Source organism: Synchiropus splendidus, chromosome 1 (genome assembly GCF_027744825.2).
Source record: "Synchiropus splendidus isolate RoL2022-P1 chromosome 1, RoL_Sspl_1.0, whole genome shotgun sequence".
Taxonomy (NCBI): Eukaryota; Metazoa; Chordata; class Actinopteri; order Syngnathiformes; family Callionymidae; genus Synchiropus; species Synchiropus splendidus.
In genome coordinates, this window is record NC_071334.1 from 63,812,994 (window position 1) to 63,833,443 (window position 20,450).

The window sequence follows — 20,450 nt, forward strand, 5'->3', positions numbered from 1 at the left end:
CAACACTAGACAGCATCTTCGTGGATGTACTTTCCTGCCCACTGCTGTTTGGATCTACAGTGCTGGCCTTGGACTCACAGTCATTTTTGTGTTATTTGGTCTTTTCTGAACATTACCGTTGTATTTTCTTTTTTAATATTTTTTTTCTTTGTTTCTCCAGTGTTGACTGTGTTGTTTCTGTGCTTTGTGTATGTCTTTAACGTTAGTATGCTGCCGACAAGCAAAACAAAGTGAGAAAAAGTTCTTTGCAGTCTTTGCACTGAGCCTCACTCCCCTCACCGTTGCACACATGAGCTGTACAGCAGTTCACTCGTCTGTCTGAGTTTTTCTGAAATGCTGGTGCTGATTTCTGCTTGATAAAGGAGCTCACACACTTTTCTGTGAATACACAAGTCTCTGGCCGAATGAATTGGTAGATTGTCTCAGTAAAGGCCGGAGCAAACAGGACCTTTGCTGTTGGACGGCAGGTCTTGGCCAGGTGAGATGATCCTCAGTTGAGAGCCATGAGAGCACTTGTCTTGTGGTTGTCATGTCATCATTTGGGGAACACTTCTCCCAAGCAGGTCCATGTATTTGCTCTATAGTGTGTGCAAGGTTACATTCTGACGTGTGAGAGTGATGTTAAAGTTAAAAAGGGACCACATTGTTTGTTCCAGTTTCCTCCACCCATCCATTACATTGTGCACATTCAGTCGCTGCTCAGATTATGAAGAGATACTGACACATTTGCAGACGGACTCCCTGTGTAACCTTGACTTGGTGGAAGAACCAAGAACTGTGAAGTGCACGCCATCTGGGCAGGAGTGACATCCACTCAACGCCTCCTTTTCACAAGGCTCACGTGAGCAGATTAAGTCTAAGCGCTGAGCGACGTAAAAGCAGGAAGGTCACTCTGCTCAGTGTGGTTTTGATAAGCCCTCGTGTGGTGTGTATCATCTGCGAACCTGGACGTCTGTATTGTCTCTGTGCTTGAATCTTCAATAAAAGTATAACAGATAATACTTGACCATTTGTATTGAAAATGCAAATATTTTTGTTGTAAAAATGCTGGATCAAATGCCAATCTGTAACAAGAAAGCAATATTTTCCTGCTTGTCCCATTTCACAAATCTGTCCTTAAAGGTATTTTTAATACAGACAGACAAACCAACGCCATCGAAAACATACAGGACTGTCTCAGAAAATTTGAATATTGTGATGAAGTTGGAGGAGAAAACAAAAATGGCATACATTCTGGATTCATTACAAATACAACTGAAATATTGCAAGCCTTTTATTAGTTAAATAATGGTTAAAAAAAAAAAAGCTCTATGGAGATGATTTCATTTTCCAGCATGATCTGGCACCTGCCCGCAGTGCCAAAACCACCAGTAACTGGTGTACTGACCATGGCATTACTGTCCTGGATTGGCCAGCCAATTTCCCTGACCTGAACCCCATTGAGAATTTGTGGGGTATTGTGAAGAAGAAGCTGAAAGACACCAGCAATGCAAATGAGCTATGAGTGCAATGAGTGCATTCATGGACATTTTCAAATGATTGATTTTGTTTTGCTGTCATATTTTTTTTACTTGGTCTGAGGAAATATTCTAATATTTTGAGACAGGCTTTTTGAGTTCTCTTAAGCTGTGAGCCATAATCAGCAATATTAAAATAATATATTTCAGTTGATTTGTAATGAATCCATTTGTAATTGAATTTTTGTTTTTTTTAATGCACTACAGAAAATAAAGAACTTTATCACAATATTCTAATTTCCTGAGACAGTCCTGTACTCCTTGGCGAAGCTAATAAATATGGTGAAATGAGTGGGCTATAAAACAGTGAGGTAGCTGAACAGCAGAGGGCGCACAGCAATGTAGCCCCTTCCTAATGCTCCAGGTGAAGAAGACTGACGCGCAGACATGACTGTGAAACCGGGCAGTTTCTGCCTTTTTGTTTAAATTGTGAGTGTGCATCTTTTTTCAATAAACAGTAATTCCATTCAACGGACAAAAATAGATGCGACAGCGAATGTGTACCTTGGGTAAGGCTACCTTGTTTTCGGCTGCGGGGTGTTAGCATGCATGCTAGTGGAAGCTACTTCCAGGCCGCGCGAGAGCACAGCGATGTTTTTGGAACCGAGCTTCACCATTGAGGCGGTTTTTGCTTGTCTACAAACGGATACGTTGCATAGCATAACGGGATTTGAAGACCATGAACCGAATGGCGTATAACTGAAACCTCCGATATTGTTTGTGTTGTGTATAAGCTGGCGCCTCCAGTTATAGTGCAGTGTTAAAATGAGAGGACCCGAATAAACTGCACATACGGCTACACATGAAACACCGAGACTGTGTCAGTTTCGTGTCCTAAACATCCACACCAAAGTGTGTATACTTTGTTTTGTTATAGTGTACATGTTCGTACCGTGCGAAGTTCTCATGTTTTGTGTCTTTTGAACATTTGCCAGCCCTGTATTTCTCACTGATGTATCACAGCGGTAGAACAGAGATCGGAAGAATATAACGCGATTGAACAAGCTGCACCAACACCGAAACGAAGAGCAGCGCGACTAAGGCGTTTTTTCGGCTTTTATAGCTACTATATTATGGTTATAATGGCTGTCCAGCTTGCACTGGTTAAACAAAGCGATTGATTGAGTGAAAGAGTGCAGATCAAAGTCAATTTGGCTTTTTATTTCCAATGAAAGTTCATACTATCTTAACACAAAAGACGATTCACTCATTCTTATATTTCATTGTTCAAGTCCTGTCTTCATCAGGATGTCAAATATGTTGTATCCCCGATAAGAAATGATAATTATGTGAGAAATCATTGAAAGGTGTGAAAAGCAAGTAGGAGTCATTTCTGTCATTTACTCCAGTAAAATGCCTTATGTATCTAAAAATGCATCTGGAGCGTGGCACTGTGCTTGGTTTGAGTGCCAACCGAGAGGCAGGCTGTGGTACCAGGTAGGTGCTCGAAGGGTAACACCAAGATTGATGTCTTTCATCATGGTGTAGTTATGGTGTATCCTTGTATCCAACAAATCTTGACAGTGGTTCGTCACTGCACTGGGTTTTGTGGTTGATCTACTTACACATCAATGTAGAGACGCATCAGACGCAAGAAAAAGGTCTGTCAATCGGAAAAGTGGTCAAAAATAAGGATTTTACTGCTTTGGTACATAGAGCATATTGAATGCAGTGAAAGTGTACTCAAATTAATTTTGAAGTTCCATTTTTGAAGTGTATTGCTTCACTTTGGTTTATTAATTCTTGCTCTATTCAGATGTCATTTCTGTAGCTTCAATAATGTGACGTTAAATTGAAACCAAGAATAAATATCAATACAAACAAGTGTGAAAACAAGTGTACCCTCGGGCTCTTGACCAAGCATTTTTGGTTGTGAGCCACCAGGCGACTTGCATATAATAAAGATGGGTAAGTGAATTACAAGATTTCATATCAAGTAATAAATTATCTACACAACACCAATGTCTCCCACCAAAATAAATGGGAATTGTCTAAAAGACTCCATATTTCCAATGCCATTTGTCAAACTCAGTTACTGTGTCACATTTCTAGTCTTGCAGAATGTCCAAGATTCGGCGGAAAGTAACAGTGGAGAATTCAAAAACCATATCTGACAGTAGCAGCAGCACCACAACCAGCAGCAGCACCGCCAACCCCGCAGCCCCTTCTCGTCGACCGAGTGTGTTTGAACGACTTGGGCCAAGTACTGGGAGTAATGCTGCAGATGTATGGCCACACTCACTAGTGCCTTTTTTGATTGGTTGTGTTCTTCAACACGACTCAAATTATGTCGTTTGTTTTTTTTTGTCATCCAGAGTCATTGCAGAAATTGGCTGAAGACCGGAAATTGCAGTTACGGAAATACTTGTCGCTACACCCATGGAGCTCAGCCGCGCGGCAAAGGATTCAACTTCAGTCGGTAAGAGCAAATCTCACTTCCAAACCTGTGTGGAAGCACTTCACTATTGTCTGTATAATTGGAGCAGGTCAGCAGAGAGACCCACAGGTGATCTGCGGGAGAGGATGAAGAATAAAAGACAGGATGTTGAACCAGAAAACTTGAAGCGAGACTTGGACGAGCCCACTTCCCCCACAGCGAGAGTGAGTGATCTCTAATATTGCCATTCTGTCTATGATTATGCCTTTACACTAGTTCACTCCTATCGTCATGCTTGGTTTACAATGTATGACGCCGCTCAAGGAGAGCTTCAAAAGCATAATGAATTTGGTATTTCTATTTCATGCTCAAAAAAATAGAGACGTTGAGCCAAATGCATGTTCCTGTCTTTTTGCAGCAGAGAGATTCCTCCAGAAGTCGCCATAGAGAAAAGGAGGACATTAAAATTACGAAGGAGAGAACCCCAGGCAGTGACGAAGAGCCCACAGAGTGGGAGACAAATAGAGAAGGTGAGGATGTCTGGTCTTTGCTTCTGCTGGTTTAAAGACATTTCAGTCATGACACCATTGTCATCAAGGCTACTACTGTGTTTGTTTTCAGACTCTGATATTGGTGACTACGATTACGAGTTGTCTCTTGAAATGAAGCGTCAGAAGATCCAACGTGAACTTATGAAACTAGAGCAGGAGAATCTGGACAAGCGGGAGGACATTGTCATCAAAAAAGAGGAAACAGGCGGCAAGACGAGAACAACTGCCCCCTCTAAAGTAAGCACCAAACTGCTGTGAAGTTAAGGTGGGCTGTAGTCCACATTTTAATCTGCACACCTCTCTTACAGCCCTCCCCCGAGCAGCCGAGCTGCAAAGATTCACCCAAAAAGCCCACCTCCCCAAAACACAAAGGCGGAGCCAAAGGACAAGGTTCTAGTAAAAAAGAGAAGAAGGTGGCAATTTCATCCCCTGTTGCTGAAACTACCAGGTAAAATTGAGATAGCATTACGTATTTGTCTCGGCAAGTCATCAGGGTAAGGTCACATGTAGAAACCATTGCACATCTGTAACTGTCACCACAGCAGTTTTTTGAAATCATTAAATGAGATACATCTTTTAAATTCACCACGTATAATGGATCTGATGGCATTCTCTTCCACGTTTGTCTGCAGAGCTTCAAAAGGAAGCCACAGCAAGAAGAAGGGTCCCAGAACCCCCAGTCCTCCTCCTCCAGTCCCTCTTGACATCCCCGTAGTTGGAAAGAAACACAAGGGGAAGCACAAAAACAAAGAGAAGACTGAAGAAAAACTGAAAGAGGGGAAAGATCGTGGACGAGATACTGAGAAACACAAAGAGAAAAAGGAGAAACGCAGGTTTGTTTGAGGGATATTTTATTACTTAGTTTACCTTTTAAAGACCGGAGCAAATTATTAAATTTGGCTTGTTGTTTTGATGGTATAGGGACCGATCAGACAGTTCCCACAAAGCCAAGCGCACACTGACAACAGATGAATGCTCAGAGAGCACATCATCCCCCTCGCGGGGCTTGTCTCCAACCCTGAAGAAGAAATCCAGCTCCCCTAAAATTCTGCGCAAGAATAGTGCGCCAGCCTCTTCCCCATGCAGGTGAGGTGTTGTATATTGTGTTTGTGTCATAGAATTTACTCAGCCATTTGCTCTTCAAGGTCTCCATCACCACCTGCCCAACAGCGACAGACCTCTTCCTCTTCACACCACCGCTCCCCATCATCTGGCTCCTCGACTCAACAGCACTCGCCGTCCCCTGTCAGGCGCCGCTCCTGTTCTCCAGTCTATCATCGCAGTGCTCCACCCACTGCTTCCAACTCATCTCCACTGAGCCCTCGGCGTTCACGGTCACCAGCTGCCTCACATGACACTTCTTCACCACATCGCCGATCGGATAAGTCTAGTCCTGTCCGTCGACGCTCCAGGGATCGTGAGAGGAGTCGGGGAGATCGAGAAAGGAGTCCTCTAGAGCGCTCCAGATATGAACGGAGAGATGGTATGTTTTTTACCCATCTCTGACCCTCATTTATTGCTGAGTATTATTTTGGTATTTGTGGCCACATTATATCTCATTTTGTAACAGAAATCCGTGGGAAGCGTGAGAAGGACAGCGTGCGTGATGATCGCAACTATGACTCTGAGCAAGTTTCATCCCGAGACAGCCGCGACGACCGTGACCACAGGGAGGCACGTGACCGCAGGGAACGAGGAAGAGAAACAACTCGTGAATCACGTGACCATAGAGATAACAGGGACGCCAAGGAGTCCAGAGAGAGTAGGTCAACAGACAACCGCTCCAGCCAAGAATCATTAGAGCGTCGTGATCGTGACAGGGAGCGAGAAAAGGAGAGGGAGAAGGATAAAGAACGAGAGAAGGAGAGAGACAGGGAAAGAGAGAGGCTGGATGCTCACAGGAAGGAAGAGCCACCACAGGATGAAAGATCATATGGTAGAAGCCAAGGACGTGAAGATGGAGGACGAACTGAAAGGAATGGACGGGGAAGAGGCAGAGCCACTGAAGCATCAGAAAAAGGTTTGCTCCTTCAACGTGCCGATTCCAACAGAGTCAGTAACTTGACTTGTTTTTCAGGCTCCAGCAGAAATTCCAGAGGTTCCCAAATGGATAGTGGCCATGACAACTGGGAGTCACGGAGCAGTAACACACGTGAGCGAAGCGCAGATGCCTCAGATCGGGGCATAGACCGCGATCGCTATGAAGGAGAGCGTAGAGGTGAACAGGCTCGAGACTCTTCCTATGACAGAAGAGGCGGGCATAGTGATCGGGAGCGCAGAGATAATCGGGAAAGAGGTATGATCTGAAATAGTGATGTGATTAACAATCACTGGTGAAGTCCTTATCAAGATACAGTTCTAAAATGTGACTCGCATATCAAATGTGAATTTAAAGAAATCACCAAGGAGAGCAGGATTTCCTGTTTTAAGTAGGGTCATTGTCACAGAGATGAAACTTTATGCAAAAATGCAAATGAGTACACTTGTATGTAAATGCTTATGTTTTAGGTGATGGTCTTCGGTGCTCTACCTGAACCGAATATTACTTTCGATTACAACATTATGATTGAGTGGTGTAGAACAAGATGTATATAATTTGTATAACTCTGAAGCAATATGGGGTCATTGGGACCCTCCCAGTGTCAATGAGTGGAAGTACGTAATCTTGATTGATTAAGGGTGAAGTGGTTTTTTTTTTTCTCATTTGATCCAGATCAAAGAGTATCATCCCCAAATCGACACCAGAGGAGGTCGGAGGAGTCTGAGAGGGACGGGAGGCGAGATGAACGCAGGCTGGACAGGAGCGATGAGAGACGGGATGAAAGAGGCCGTGACCGAGACAGGGACAGAGAACGAGAACGGGAGAAAGAGAAAGACAGGGATAGGGAAAGAGAACGAGAGAAAGAAAGGGAGGCAGAGCGTGAGCGCATCAGAGAAAGAGAGCGGGAAAGGGAGGAGCGGGAGCGGGAGAGGGAGGAACGAGAGAGGGAAAGGGAGCGTGAAGAGAGGGAAAGGGAACGAGAGGAGAGGGAAAGAGAGAGGGAACGGGAGGAGAGGGAGCGGGAGCGAGAGCGTAAAGAACAAAGAGAGCGAGAGCAACGGGAAAGGGAGCGGCAGCGGGAATGGGAAGAGAGGGAGAGAGAGCGCGGGAGGGATGAGCGTCGGGAGAGGCGAGATGATACTCGAGATGATCGAACATTGCGGGACGCACGAGATGATCGCAAAACCAGGCAAGACTCTTTGTCCCAGTGTTCCATACAGAATTATCACCAGGTTTTCAAAGAGCTAAGCTTAGTTCTTATTGCAGTCGTAAGAGGCGGCGTCTAGAGAGCAGCCCAAGTCCACGAGCGTCTCCAAGGCGAGGAACCCGGGACCTCAGTCCTGCAGACAGCGACGGCTACAACAGCACAGAAGAGAAAAGTGAGCGTCCAGCTGGCCGAGGGTTGGCCAAGCTCCACCCCCAACCCCTCCTCCCCAGCCCAGTGTGTCTGCCTTCATCTGACAGTAGGAAACTCTTTTTGAAAGGACACACTTTAGTTGGGGATACACAGCTACTTGTTCATACTCAAAATCCAATCCGCTTGATTTGATTGTGATTTTTGTGACTTGTGGCGGTCTTTTGCGTTGCTGACCAAAAACAATAGAGTCAGACAGCTTTACACATTTGGAAAGTTTGCCCTACCACCCTGTGCAAAAGTGATTTTGTCACATTTATGTTATTACTGATAATTACATGTATAGTATTGCAATGAGCATTGTTTTAATATTATCTTCAGGTGGAGACAAACATCGTCTTCTCAGTCAAGTGGTCCGTCCTCAGGAACCTCTGTTGCGTTCTCCGACTGGGGGGACAACCTCAGACGACAAGTCAAGTCACTGGAAAGAGGAAGAGCGCAGAAACACTGGAGACAAGAGAGATGTGCGCAGTCGACACGAAGAACCAGAGCCTCGGAATGAAAGGAGCCGAGGAAGTGACAGACGAGGAGAACCACCACCAGAGGCATCGGACTTTCGGAGTCGAGGCAGAGAGCCTCGGGACTCCAGTCCTGCCACTGCACAGACGAGCTGTGATGACAGAGACATTCCTGGATCCCAGGATGAGGGCAAAAAGAAAGTGAAGATTCAGAGGAAGGGCTTAAAGAAGGGACGCAAAGAGGAGGAGAACATTGGAGGCAAAAGTGTTGCTGCCGTTGCAGATCGCTTCAATCCAGAGCCGCTCATTGGTTCTGCTCCAGAAACTCCTCCGCTGCTCTCTCCCAGGAAGGTAACCAAAAAGAAGGCTGTTGAGCGAAAGAGGAAACGGTCCAGAGGTGAGTCGGATGTCTCTGAGGAAGAGGCTTCACCCCATCAGATGCTCAACAAGCGGAAAAGAGGTCCTCGCACGCCACCGCCCGCATTGAGGACAGATCACCGCAGTAACACAGACCCCTCCCCTCTGTCAAAAATGGACACCTTCAGTGATTGGTCAGATGAAGAAGTCACTGATCGTGGACTACCTGAGCCAACACTTTCAACAGATCGAGGTCAAACTGATCCTCCGAGGAGAGGTGGGGCGCTGAGGACGGGGAGAGACAGAGAGAGATGTAACGCCCCGTCAATTGCCCCTCTACTGTCTCAGGACCCTCCCATGTTGATGCAGACTCTAACTCCGCAGCCATTGATGTCACAGCCACTCCTGCGCAAACCACCTCCTGACCAGGTACGCAGCAGTAGTATGGGAAGCAACCAGAGCCGCACCTCCTCCAGACGCCCTCGTTCACCGTCCAATGAGTCTGCTCACCGAGAGGAACTACAGGGTCCCAGGTCCCGCAGGGGACGACTCCAGGCCACCAACTCTAGGGACAGAGAACGAGAGAGGGAGAGGGACCGGCCTGGTTTGTCAGAACCTGTGGGAGCTGAAAGGAAGTCCAGGATTGACCAATTACGACGCGGAGAGCCGAGCCGCAGCACCTCCTCAGGTTAGCACATCTAAATAATACAATTGTTTTCATCAATTGACATCACTAACTTTGTCGTACAATTCCCACAGACCGGCAGGATTCACGCAGTCATAGTTCCAGGCGGAGTTCACCTGACTCTGAGCGACAGGGGAGGTCCCAGTCTCGCGCTGGGTCTTATGATAGTCGGGAGCGTGAACGAGACAGGGAACAGTATGACCGGGAGCGCGATCGTAAAGAACATCGTCCACAACAACAACAACAACAACAACAGCAGCAGCAGCAGCAGCAAGCTCTCCTCCACCCACAGCCCTTGCAACAACAGAGAGACTGGGAATCTGAACCTCGAGACTGGCCTGGTAGGGTGCGAGAGCCCTTGCTCATGCGTCCAGGGCGTGAACCCCTTCTCAGGGACCGGGACATCCGGGATAGAGAACGTCTACTGCCAGATGGACTTCTGCATGAGCGGGAAAGAGATGGCAGAGGTGAGCGTGGAGGAGACAGAGAGAGGGACAGAATGATGACGGAACCTCTTGGAGATGCTCGGCCTGGGGGGCGAGGGGACATGATGAGACAGGACCGCGGCGAGTATGAGCCGCTGCTTCCAAGAGAAGCGTTTAGCCCATCAGAGTCTGAGAAACCCAGCAACAGCTGTCATCTGGCGCTTGAGCAACGTGAGCTGGAGAAGACTGACAGCATTGACGGTAAGCAAATGGAAATTCCACTGCCAGATGTTGCTTTTGCGCATTCTGTTCAGATGCTAACAGCTAGTCTGCTCCTTAGGAGACGACGATGGGAAAGACGATGACTCTCATTCAATGGCTTCAGTCGGAGAGGAGTATGAACCCATCAGTGATGGCGAGCTGGATGAGATTCTGGCAGACAGTCAGAAAAAAGAAGACCAACAAGATGATGAGAAAGTTACAGGTATCAAGAAATATGCCTGGCTTTAATTGTTGCTGAACTTTTCAGACAGATTTTTGTTTATTTATTTTTGCCGCCACGTTGTGTGACGTGGAGTTTGACATTGACGTTCAGAATTATGATTCATTGAATGTGATCACTCCTGTAAGCTTCAATTTGTCAAGAAGATGCATCTGCCAAAAACAATATTGCTTATGAACTGTACTTCTCACAGGGCCTTTGGATGTCATTGATGTGGACTGGCCCAGTCTGATGCCCAAACAGAAGCAGGAACCCCGAGCAGCAGGGGCAGCACTGCTGCGCTTTACTCCAGGTGCTGTTCTCCTTCGAGCCGGAGTCTCGAAGCGGCTGGCAGGACCTAAACTTATGGAGCGAGTGAAGGAAGTTTGCAAGTCTGAGTTCGATGACCCCAAAGGTGTCGATTTTCTTCTTGTCAACTGCTGCCTGTTGAGTCGTTGTTTCATGTCTTCATGCTAAGTTTGGACTTTTTCAGACGTTGACAAAATGTTTGAACACGACTTGGGGGCCTTGAACATGGCAGCTTTGAACAGACGAGTGGAGCGGGCAGGACTACTGAGGAACTTGGGACCTTGTTGTAAAGCCCTGTGTGCTCGCAGGGATTTCGCCATCCGCCGACAGCTTTTGAGGAATGAGAAGGTGACTACCAGTTTTTTGTTTTGTTGTTTCTAACTGAGATCTGACACCTGCAGAAATGTTCTAATATGTCTCTCAATCTTGTCAGGGCCTAACTAAGCAATATCCTGCCACTCCTGTCGTGGACACTGAGCTGCTGCAAATGAGCATGCGCCTTTTCAGAAGAACTCTAACAGGTCAGGCATCTGCCCCTGAGAGGACTGACAGTAGCTCCGATCCTGCAGTGGAAGTAGCTGCAGCAGGTGGCGACAGCGTGCTGGAGGCTGCTCCTCCTGAAGTGTGTGTGTCCTGAGTGTCTCTTTATATGTTGATATTGGCATGAGACCTTTGGGAACAAATTCATGTTTTTGTTTTTGTTTTGTTTTTTAAACACTTTTTGTTGTGACCAGTATGTGCTGTGCCATAAGACTACTGGAGCTGCCAGCCAACAGATGTGTGTAATATGAATGCACAAGTAGAGAAAAAAAAATGTTAGAATGTTCTTTATGACCTGTCCATCACTTTCTTAACATTTGCATTGGTTGTGTATTAAAGTGTTTCATGACTAGTTTTTCTATTTGGTGGTGAGTCTCATGCCAGATGAGGTTTTCCTCCATGCCACACTAACTTCATGTTCATCATTGTGCTGACAACTCCTGCCATTGCGCATTCTATTAATGTTGTCTTAGTTTGTGTAAGTCTCACAGGTAAAGCTCAGAACTGTTAAACCTGACTGAACAAACCAGCTCCAGTGTCACAGCAGTGACTTTTCATGTGCGGAGCAGAAAAGTTAATTTGCTCTGTCGTTCAATCACGAGTCAAAAGGTACCGTCAGTACAAAAGTGTGTCACTGAACATGCACATGTTTCATTTACTTCTGTTATATTCCATATCTGGACGATCCCAGATGTTTAGGACTGTCAATTCTTGTGTGGGTAACGGTAAAATGTTACCTTTATTTTATGTGTGAAATAAGCCCAACAGTCAGTTGTACTTTTTTTCAGAATATTGCTTGAAGGCAGTTGATTTAGGTTAAGTTTTTACTCTAAATAAAGAACAGAAACCATATGTCACTTGAACCATGTGCTTGTGAATAATACAATTCGCGATCAAAATATTTTGCTGTATCTTTTTTACTCAATAAACATTTGATCTATCTAAGGGGAAATGGTTCTATAAACATCTTACCAAAAAAATCTAGTAAATAAAGCAAGAATGTTTCAAAGCTTTTGATCATTTGTGAAACGCACCCTCTTTCTGGAAATGGCTCTAAAAATCATACACACAATGGTGTGGCAGGTTCCCACTTAAATATATGCTATAACTAAGTTGAGAAATGGAAATTATTAGGTCAGAGTTCAAAAGAGCTCAAGGAAAATATCTGGGTTACCTGATGTAACTGCAGTTCTATGAATATGTGCTAATCCACATCAAGGCACTGGCCTCGGCCTGAGGCTTCAATTGATTGGCTCGCCACCTGGGTAGGCATCGGTGACTACCTATAACCCTCTTGTTTACGGTGAGTGAAACGCCTGCCTGCACTGCCCTGGCGAGATTTTTGAAGCTGCCTGCTTTTTCAGATTATCTCTTGTTCCCACACCTGTTCCTGATGAGAGCGGGGCCACTGTGCTGTGCACCCCGTCGCACATGGGAGGTCGGAGACAGAACTGAAGCTCATAACCTGTGCGTAATGTTCTGTCCATCCGCAGAGAAAGAGGACCACACAGGTCTCTCCACTCCGGGAGAAAGTCCGACAGAGATGCAGCCGAGTCATAGGAAGAGGATCTTTTATTCATTTAATTACAAGCAGCATAAGAACAGTGTGATGCAGCCATTGCTACAATAAAAGGAATATTTATTTTGTTTATCTGCGACTATTATTTATTTTAATTTAATCTTAAAAATCACCTGAACTATATTTGTAGAAGAGGTTAGAGAGGATGTTTCCTGATGATATAGTGATTTGTTGTTGAGGTGAAGCGGGATTATTGTCAGAAGAGAGAAAATATATGTGTGATTTGAGAGGGAGGAGCAAGATTGACAGATATGACTTGACGTATGTGGGGTCCATCATCCTGAGTTATGGACAGACATTAAGGTCTGTAAGGATGTAAGAGCAGTTCAGGTGGAAACAACAGAGAGGGCTCATTCCATACACCAGCAAGAGTGAACTGGTAGCGGTGTAGGACATAAGTGAGGTCTGCACTGACGCTTGCTGGGGGACAGGAAGCAGTGATAGAAGTGGTAGAGTTGTAAGAGGCACATTGACTTGTGAAGCACGGTGTAGCCTCGCATCACACTAAAGGAAACGCTGGTCTGATGCTCAGTTTATGGATAATACCAGTGGAGTTTTCACTTGAATGAACTGTGTTGCATTATTTGTGAAACCACATCAGTCAATGCAGTACAGAAACTGTTGCCGTCGGCCAATATAAAGCCGATTATCCAGTAACTATAATGCAATTATGATTACAAAATTCCTTTATGGGGCGGAACCACTTCTCACTGGTGCATGGCTGACGGTCTTCATATTGTGACGGACCTAATTCCTTCACCAACGACGCTCTGCCTCACTTCCGTCCTTTTGACTTCCGCTGCAGCGAAGAGCTAATGTGAGTGGCTGTTGTCCCAGCACTTTTTCTACAATCTATCGCCATCCGCGCTGTATAAAGAGGTAATCGGTGTTAAATGTAGATTAGAAATACACATAGTGGCCTGGTGGACTACATTTGGGTGTTTTGGGGCTGAAAACGTGACTACTTAGCTACTCTGTATTGACGATTGGTAGCGTAACGTTGAAGTCGTTTGTTGTATTGCTTGGCCGTTTTAAACTAATTTTCGTGTCTCGAATAATAATGTATACCAAATACATATATATATATATATACACACACACGCTGGTATTCTTGGTTACCTAGTTTAAGTCGGCATTATAGCGTCCGTGTTTCAGACGCCGTAATATTCGTATTCAGCACTGGCTGCGCGCGAGAGATGTTTCCCTTGCAAATGTTTTCAAGGGGACCAGCACGATGGTGTTGCGAGTTATATCACCTGCTTCTTGAAACGTAGAAATGGTCAATGCGGCTTCAGTGTTTTGGGTTGACATCATGCTCACTGCAAATGTTTTTGATAGATGGCCCCAACCAAGAAAGGAGAGAAAAAGAAGGGGCGTTCAGCCATCAATGAGGTGGTGACCAGAGAGTACACCATCAACATCCACAAGCGCATCCATGGAATGTGAGTCGCCAAGGAACAATGACCCTGTGTCCCATTCGATTTGACCATTATTGTGAACTTGAGAACCAATTCTATTTTGGCCTCTGCAGTGGTTTCAAGAGGAGAGCGCCCCGTGCCATTAAGGAGATCCGCAAGTTCGCCATGAAGGAGATGGGAACCCCTGATGTCCGCATTGACACTCGCCTCAACAAGGCTGTGTGGTGCAAGGGTGTGAGGTGAGGACAATGAGTGGACAATTGTTAATGGCCGTGCGCCAGATTAGCAGTTTGAGAGAATTGAACTGAGATGAATAACATGCCCTTATTCAAAGTACGCAGTGTTGCATTGTTTAGTTTGGCTGTCTTTGGGGATCTTTTAAAAACTAACAATATGTAATGTGTAGAATTATTTATTTGCCCAGCCTTTATTCTGTATCCATCCATCCGGTTAGCTATAAGAATGTTCTTTGTTATGTAGTCGTAATGTACATTAAAATTGTTAAATACTAACCTACCATGAAATAGCAATTGTACTTTGGTCCATTTGCTGCCTTCCACTACAAGTATTATCTTTTAAAAGTCTCGGCTCTTTCAGTCAGTCATACCTTGCCTGGAAGTGACAGACTATCTGGTTGTCGTGGCATAAATCAGTTGACAATGAAGAATGGACATTTCAGTTGCACCTTTGATCTTGCAATTGTCCGATAGGGAGCACCTGTTTTGAGCCACTTTGATTTCTGTCTGTTATAATTGCAATGTATTGATAATTTCACCATATGTTTTTAAATTACTTTTATGGAATCACAATTTGATATAGGATATATTACCGGATCCTGTGACACTGTCATAATGCTGCCAGTTGAGTAAGGTGTCTGTTTCTTTGCTCGTTGACATTTGGGTGTCAATGCTAAACATAGGCTGTCAATGCCTGCCAGTTAATCTGAACTCTGGTTCGGATAAACACAAACCCCGATCTACCGATGAGTGTAACATTCTGGTTTTGCTTTTTCAGAAATGTTCCATACAGGATGCGAGTGAGGCTGTCCAGGAAGCGCAACGAGGACGAAGACTCTCCCAACAAATTGTACACTCTGGTCACATATGTCCCCGTTACCTCCTGCAAAGGTAACACCCTGCTCCCGCGTGTTGAACATATGGTGCCTGGTTGTGTGAAATATTAATGTTTTTGCTTTCCTTTCCTTGAAGGTCTTCAGACAGTCAATGTGGATGAGAACTAAACTTCCCCTCCTTCCCCTGAAAGAGTGTAATAAACACAATAAAACAGTTTCAACTTGTATTTTGTCTGATTGTGTTATTTTAATATTTCTGCAAAATTGATTTATTTGCACAACTTTGCTGTTCTAGCCCACTGACTTTACCTTTACAAATAAAACACTGAATGCACCAACCTCTGCCAAACTACTTTATTACATCCAGTGATTACATTTTTTCCTGCAGCTACAGTATTGTCATATCTGTTTTATAAAATCAAAATGTAAGTTTTCTACCTTTTGTAACCAGTGACCTGCTGAAAATCAGTTGGCGCACCTTGAGCAATGGAGATTTTCATTCGCCTTCCATCAAACTGCTCAAACCTTTTGAGGTTTTCTTTGGCATTCAATTTTACAGCTTTGAGTTTTATATATGTAGATTTAAATTGCTAACCTCATAAAAGTATGCTCAATTACCAGATATAGTTTTCAGTGTGCATTGTCAACACTGCTTTTGTCCTTTACCTCTCACACTATGGTCATAATGAATAGCTCAACTTGTTTGACAAACTGGCAGGTGCCTGGACATGCTGGCTCTCAGGTCACACAAACAATGGAGAGAGTCCTATTTCTGCAGTGTCTGTAAACCTTGTGGCAGATGGCACGAGGTTTCCAGAAGAGAGCTTTTTAATCTACATTTATCTGCGCGAGCGTTTGCATGTACTTATACCGCGCCTCCACTAGGTGGCGGTTGAACGCTCCCACAGACCGGAAGTTGACTGCCATAGGCTATAGTTGTGTTAGCATCCTCTACAGAGTTTATACTACGCCCATAAGCGTGATGTTCGAGGCGCAGAGGGACGTTGCAATGCGTTTTCCTGCGCAGGTCATTTCATTGTTGACTTGACATTTCACTGTCGCGGTCGGTGAGGTTGTGATCTCGTCAACATCTTTGACTTGATACCGTGGCCTGGACGCGGATGGTTTAAGAGGACGGGCGAACGTTTGCACGGGCGCAGTTGTCTGGACATGGGAGTGGATGTCTGAAGGTTCCATGGCCGCCGGCTGACCTGCGGCGCGATGCGGCACCACTGGCTGCTCCTCGGAGCCTGCGGCTGGGTGCTGCTCATCCTCATGTTCGTCACCAAGTTCATCAACTTCCGAGCCGCCGATGGTGAGCCCGCACACCTCACTTGTCTCTGCGTGGATCAACGGGAATCACTTGTCAATTGTCGCGCATGTGTCCGCAGACTACGGCGAGAAAACTGGGAGCCAGACATGGACTGAGTCAGGGTCTAAAGTCAGGTCCAGCCCGGAGAAAGACGGACTGCAGCTCTCGGACCAGGTACACCAGGACACCGTGGTCAGATCCCAAACTAACCAAGTACCTTGCTAAAGAAGTAGAACCTTTTAAACAACGCTCGATTAAGATTTAGTGTTGCTTTTCTGACTTCACCTCTGGTAAATATATGAAAAACTTCCACATAAAAAATACGATAATGTGGCGCAGACTACCAGCTGTAGTGCACACTGTACAAAGTAACAGTAACGCAAACACTGTGTTAGATCTGTGAAGAAGTGGAACAGTTTTGAAAGTCAATGTCATTCCTATTGGCATCAGCACATGCCGTCACTGGTTTGTTTGCTGATATGTTTAAACAAGTATATACAAATAGTTGTTTTTGACAATAGCACTCAACGGGAACCACAGCAGCTTCCGAATGGGAGTCTGTTGTTGAAGGTCGAGTCCAGCTGCTCTCTACTGTGTGCAAGAACAGCAGCCTGAGGAATCTTACCTACGTCTCCATCAGCAAGTTTGTCCTGGATCGCATCTTTGTCTGCGACAAGCACAGGATCTTGTTCTGCCAGACGCCCAAGGTGGGAAACACGCAGTGGAAGAAAGTGCTCATTGTTCTCAATGGTGAGTTCAACCGCACATGAGACACTCGCTACACTTGTCTAATGTAACTGTCTCTATAGCTTGTTTAGAGTAACACTGCACTCAGTATTATCACTGACTTCTTTTCCAGGAGGTTTCCCAACTGTGGAGGAGATCCCTGAAAACCTCGTCCATGACCATGACAAAAATGGTCTTCCTCGCCTTTCGTCGTTTTCACCGAAGGAAATAACTCGCAGGTCAGGCCTTTTCTGTCCCCGGTAAATGTTTAATCGTCAGCTTTGCAAACTGTTTCGCTGCTTTCCTCATTTTAACTTTTTATGTAGCATTTGCTTTACTGCGATTTAAGTGTAATACCAGCATAACACGCCTTTTGAAAAGTCTTACAACAACATCATCACCGATATGTCCTCCACAGATTAAGCACTTACTTTAAGTTTTTCATCGTGAGAGACCCATTCGAGAGGCTCATTTCCGCCTTCAAGGACAAGTTTGTGAAGAACCCGCGCTTCGAGCCGTGGTACAAGCACGACATCGCTCCTGCCATCATCAGGAAGTATCGCAAAAGCCATCGTGAGAGCGAACTGGCAGCATCCGGACTCCACTTTGAAGACTTTGTCCGATATTTGGGAGACATCGAGGGCCGGCGGCGAATGGACCGGCAGTTCGGCGAGCACATCATCCACTGGGTGACTTACGCCGAGCTGTGTGCGCCGTGTGAGATCCAATACAATGTGGTGGGCCACCATGAGACGCTGGAGCAGGACGCACCGTACATCCTCAGAGCTGCTGGCATCGAGCAGCTGGTGGCGTACCCCGCCATTCCTCCTGGGATCACACGCTACAACCAGACCAAGGTGGAGCGTTACTTCTCAGGGATCAGCAAGCGGGACGTTCGGCGGCTGTATGCCCGATACCAGGGTGACTTCCAGTTGTTTGGATACCCCAGCCCTGACTTCCTACTTGACTAAAACGACTAACCTCAAACAAACACACTGAGTAGAGGTATCTGAAGATTGCGTTATATACTCTGCTATATACTGAACAATACTACATGCGAAGTAGAAGCAAGTAGAAGAGTATTGGCTCAAGATATCGAAGGTTTGGGGAGTAAAGATCTTGGCGTACAACTGGACCCAATACGATTACATGACAAATGTGTCTCTAACTGATGAGACCGAACCTCACTATGTTGCACAAAGCAACAAATAGCAACATACTTCCTCTGTTACATTGTTTTGTGGTTACTTCTTTCACATTTATTTTTGTTTACCTCCAAGAGCGCACTGCAATGCAGCTCAGTGTTCAAGTGCTAACAGGCCTTAAAGTTACTCTTAAATTTCAGGTCAAGTTTCTCTATTGTAGCACTGTCATTCGGAGCGGCTGTGCGGCCTCGCTCTAAGTTGCTGTTGTCGATTCACAATTATCGCGTGTTGTTTCAACGTTTATGTCACGGTAATTTGCACTGATATTGACATATGTATTTACTTCTTTGAGCACTCGGACTTAAGCAAGCTTGATGGTTGCCTCCCATGTTCCTGTTCCTTCACAGTTTCTTCACTTTTCTTTCTTTTTCCCCTTAGACTCCCTTGTGACTACTGCAAACACCCCACAGAAGCTGTGTACATGTGGGGAATTGGCTATGACTTTCAAAGCGTTAGACAAGAGGATGTAAACGTTTTTGCTTTGCTGTCATGCATTTTTGATATTTAAACCCTGTAGCTCAGTTGCACTCAAACATTTATGGTCGACTGTCAGGATTGGAAAATGTTTTGACTTGTAACACGCTGCACAGTGTCACCTGTGCATCTGGCATGGACAGTGGTTACATTCATCAAAAATGTTAGTGTGAAACAGTGTCTTTCTTGATATTTATAATCAATTAACTTAAACAACTGACTCCTGGCACAATGTTTTAGAGTTCAGCAGACTTCCTCGACAGTTGGGTCTCTGCACTTGTTGGCAATAAAGTTTTGTTTGAACCCTGTTGTCATGTCTCCAGTTTAGAGACCATGCCCTGGTCTGCAGTACTGCCATGTAGCCATAAGAGGGCAGCATGCTGTTACAGCTGTGTTGTACAGTTAAAGCGTCAGTGGTGACCTAATGAAATTGAGAGGATTAGTCGCATTACGACACTGAATATGGCATCATTCCTAATTTGATTTCATTCATTCAATCATTATTCAAATAGAGTTATCTTTTAAAAGATAGTTTCCCCATATTTTGTCCCCCACACATTATTTCCTAGCTTCATATTATTTTGTATGTTTGGTATTTTATTTCCATTTAGTACGACTTGCACTGCATTACTCATAATTGACTCGAATGAAGTAACCCGCACCATCGACTGTCACCAGTCAGCCATCCATCTACACGCACGTCACCTCTCATGCATTATTAATATTTCATTGCATCCATTTACCTTTTCACGCAGCCAAAAAGCCACCCATCAATCCATTCACCCATCTGCTTACGCTCTGTGTGTTTCCTATTGATTTTTATCTTCGGCCAAAATCAACTCACATTGTCCATCTTTCCATCCACCCATCACCCACAATATCCATCCACATCTCAACTCAGGGAACTAATGGTTCCCCCTTTCAAGCCAAAAACCCGCTGACTCACACACCCAGTGACTTCCAAATCTAAGAACTATGACAAAATGACATAAGACAATTGCAGAATGACTGGTCCATGCGTCAGTAGATGAGGCGCCATGTCCGGTCAGTGCGAACCAGGGGCAGATATCCATGTGTGTTGAGGAACCCCAGGCCTGTGCTCACATGCTCACAGCCACAGCGTTGGATGACATGGTCCACGATCCAGTCAGACCGGTTGGTCGTGACTGACATTTGACTGTTGCTGCTTGTTTAACCAACAGATTAACCGCATGTGTGCGCGTTTCAGAGGGGTCCTGAGTAAATATTAACCATGGAGAGATGGGCTCTGAATACAATGTAGCAAAGTTCTGTCAACGTCTGTCACAAAGCTTTATTGTTTTATCATACAATCACCAGATAGAACAAAGTTTGGCTGCGGGATCGTGGTATTCGTTGACCCACTTTTCAGAGGTTAAGTGACGCGAGGGACTTTTACATTGCTGTGCGACTAGTATGACATGCACAAAGGTGGACAGATAGTTCAGGAAAATAGGCTCATAAATGAAATGACATCATTGAAAAGTTCAT

General features: G+C 45.1%; 3 protein-coding genes across 8 annotated transcripts; all 3 read left to right on the plus strand.

Annotated features, from left to right (window-relative positions):
* Window positions 1-1,808: 1,808 nt before the first annotated feature.
* zc3h13 (zinc finger CCCH-type containing 13) lies at window positions 1,809-12,164 on the plus strand. Of its 5 annotated transcripts, none has more exons than XM_053853835.1 (20): window positions 1,809-1,946; window positions 3,570-3,743; window positions 3,833-3,936; window positions 4,004-4,118; window positions 4,313-4,424; window positions 4,516-4,682; window positions 4,754-4,893; window positions 5,078-5,278; window positions 5,367-5,531; window positions 5,591-5,928; window positions 6,016-6,465; window positions 6,523-6,741; window positions 7,159-7,675; window positions 7,753-7,949; window positions 8,222-9,403; window positions 9,475-10,086; window positions 10,166-10,309; window positions 10,521-10,721; window positions 10,800-10,963; window positions 11,049-12,164. In XM_053853835.1, exons 2-20 carry the CDS (start codon window positions 3,579-3,581, stop codon window positions 11,250-11,252), a joined length of 5,397 nt encoding a protein of 1,798 aa, XP_053709810.1. In that variant the 5' UTR covers window positions 1,809-1,946; window positions 3,570-3,578; the 3' UTR covers window positions 11,253-12,164. The 5 variants fall into 5 exon arrangements, with proteins under 5 accessions (XP_053709810.1, XP_053709809.1, XP_053709811.1 ...); XM_053853834.1 differs by having other exon boundaries at window positions 1,862-2,026; XM_053853836.1 differs by lacking the exon at window positions 1,809-1,946 and adding an exon at window positions 2,176-2,954 and having other exon boundaries at window positions 6,523-6,597.
* Window positions 12,165-13,493: 1,329 nt separating this feature from the next.
* Window positions 13,494-15,451, plus strand: rpl31 (ribosomal protein L31). Of its 2 annotated transcripts, none has more exons than XM_053885174.1 (5): window positions 13,494-13,551; window positions 14,073-14,176; window positions 14,266-14,391; window positions 15,167-15,279; window positions 15,361-15,451. In XM_053885174.1, the coding sequence occupies exons 2-5, from the start codon at window positions 14,073-14,075 to the stop codon at window positions 15,390-15,392; spliced, it is 375 nt and encodes a 124-aa protein (XP_053741149.1). In that variant the 5' UTR covers window positions 13,494-13,551; the 3' UTR covers window positions 15,393-15,451. The 2 variants fall into 2 exon arrangements, with proteins under 2 accessions (XP_053741149.1, XP_053741154.1); XM_053885179.1 differs by having other exon boundaries at window positions 13,522-13,613.
* A 694-nt stretch (window positions 15,452-16,145) lies between these two features.
* On the plus strand, window positions 16,146-19,221 carry chst10 (carbohydrate sulfotransferase 10). The gene is made up of 5 exons (XM_053885194.1): window positions 16,146-16,539; window positions 16,616-16,710; window positions 17,058-17,286; window positions 17,396-17,501; window positions 17,681-19,221. Exons 1-5 carry the CDS (start codon window positions 16,446-16,448, stop codon window positions 18,231-18,233), a joined length of 1,077 nt encoding a protein of 358 aa, XP_053741169.1. The 5' UTR covers window positions 16,146-16,445; the 3' UTR covers window positions 18,234-19,221.
* Window positions 19,222-20,450: the final 1,229 nt, after the last annotated feature.

Bases quoted from the DNA above. Each gene is read 5' to 3' on its own strand.
- zc3h13 (XM_053853832.1), top strand. From the start codon at position 2,871: ATGCCTTATGTATCTAAAAATGCATCTGGAGCGTGGCACTGTGCTTGG. The intron at 6,466-6,522 runs GTTTGCTCCTTC...CTTGTTTTTCAG, and splicing joins CACTGAAGCATCAGAAAAAG to GCTCCAGCAGAAATTCCAGA. The intron at 10,722-10,799 runs GTGTCGATTTTC...GGACTTTTTCAG, and splicing joins TGAGTTCGATGACCCCAAAG to ACGTTGACAAAATGTTTGAA.
- rpl31 (XM_053885174.1), top strand. From the start codon at position 14,073: ATGGCCCCAACCAAGAAAGGAGAGAAAAAGAAGGGGCGTTCAGCCATC. The intron at 14,392-15,166 runs GTGAGGACAATG...TTGCTTTTTCAG, and splicing joins GTGTGGTGCAAGGGTGTGAG to AAATGTTCCATACAGGATGC. The intron at 15,280-15,360 runs GTAACACCCTGC...CTTTCCTTGAAG, and splicing joins CCCCGTTACCTCCTGCAAAG to GTCTTCAGACAGTCAATGTG.
- chst10 (XM_053885194.1), top strand. From the start codon at position 16,446: ATGCGGCACCACTGGCTGCTCCTCGGAGCCTGCGGCTGGGTGCTGCTC. The intron at 16,540-16,615 runs GTGAGCCCGCAC...ATGTGTCCGCAG, and splicing joins CAACTTCCGAGCCGCCGATG to ACTACGGCGAGAAAACTGGG. The intron at 16,711-17,057 runs GTACACCAGGAC...TTTTGACAATAG, and splicing joins GACTGCAGCTCTCGGACCAG to CACTCAACGGGAACCACAGC.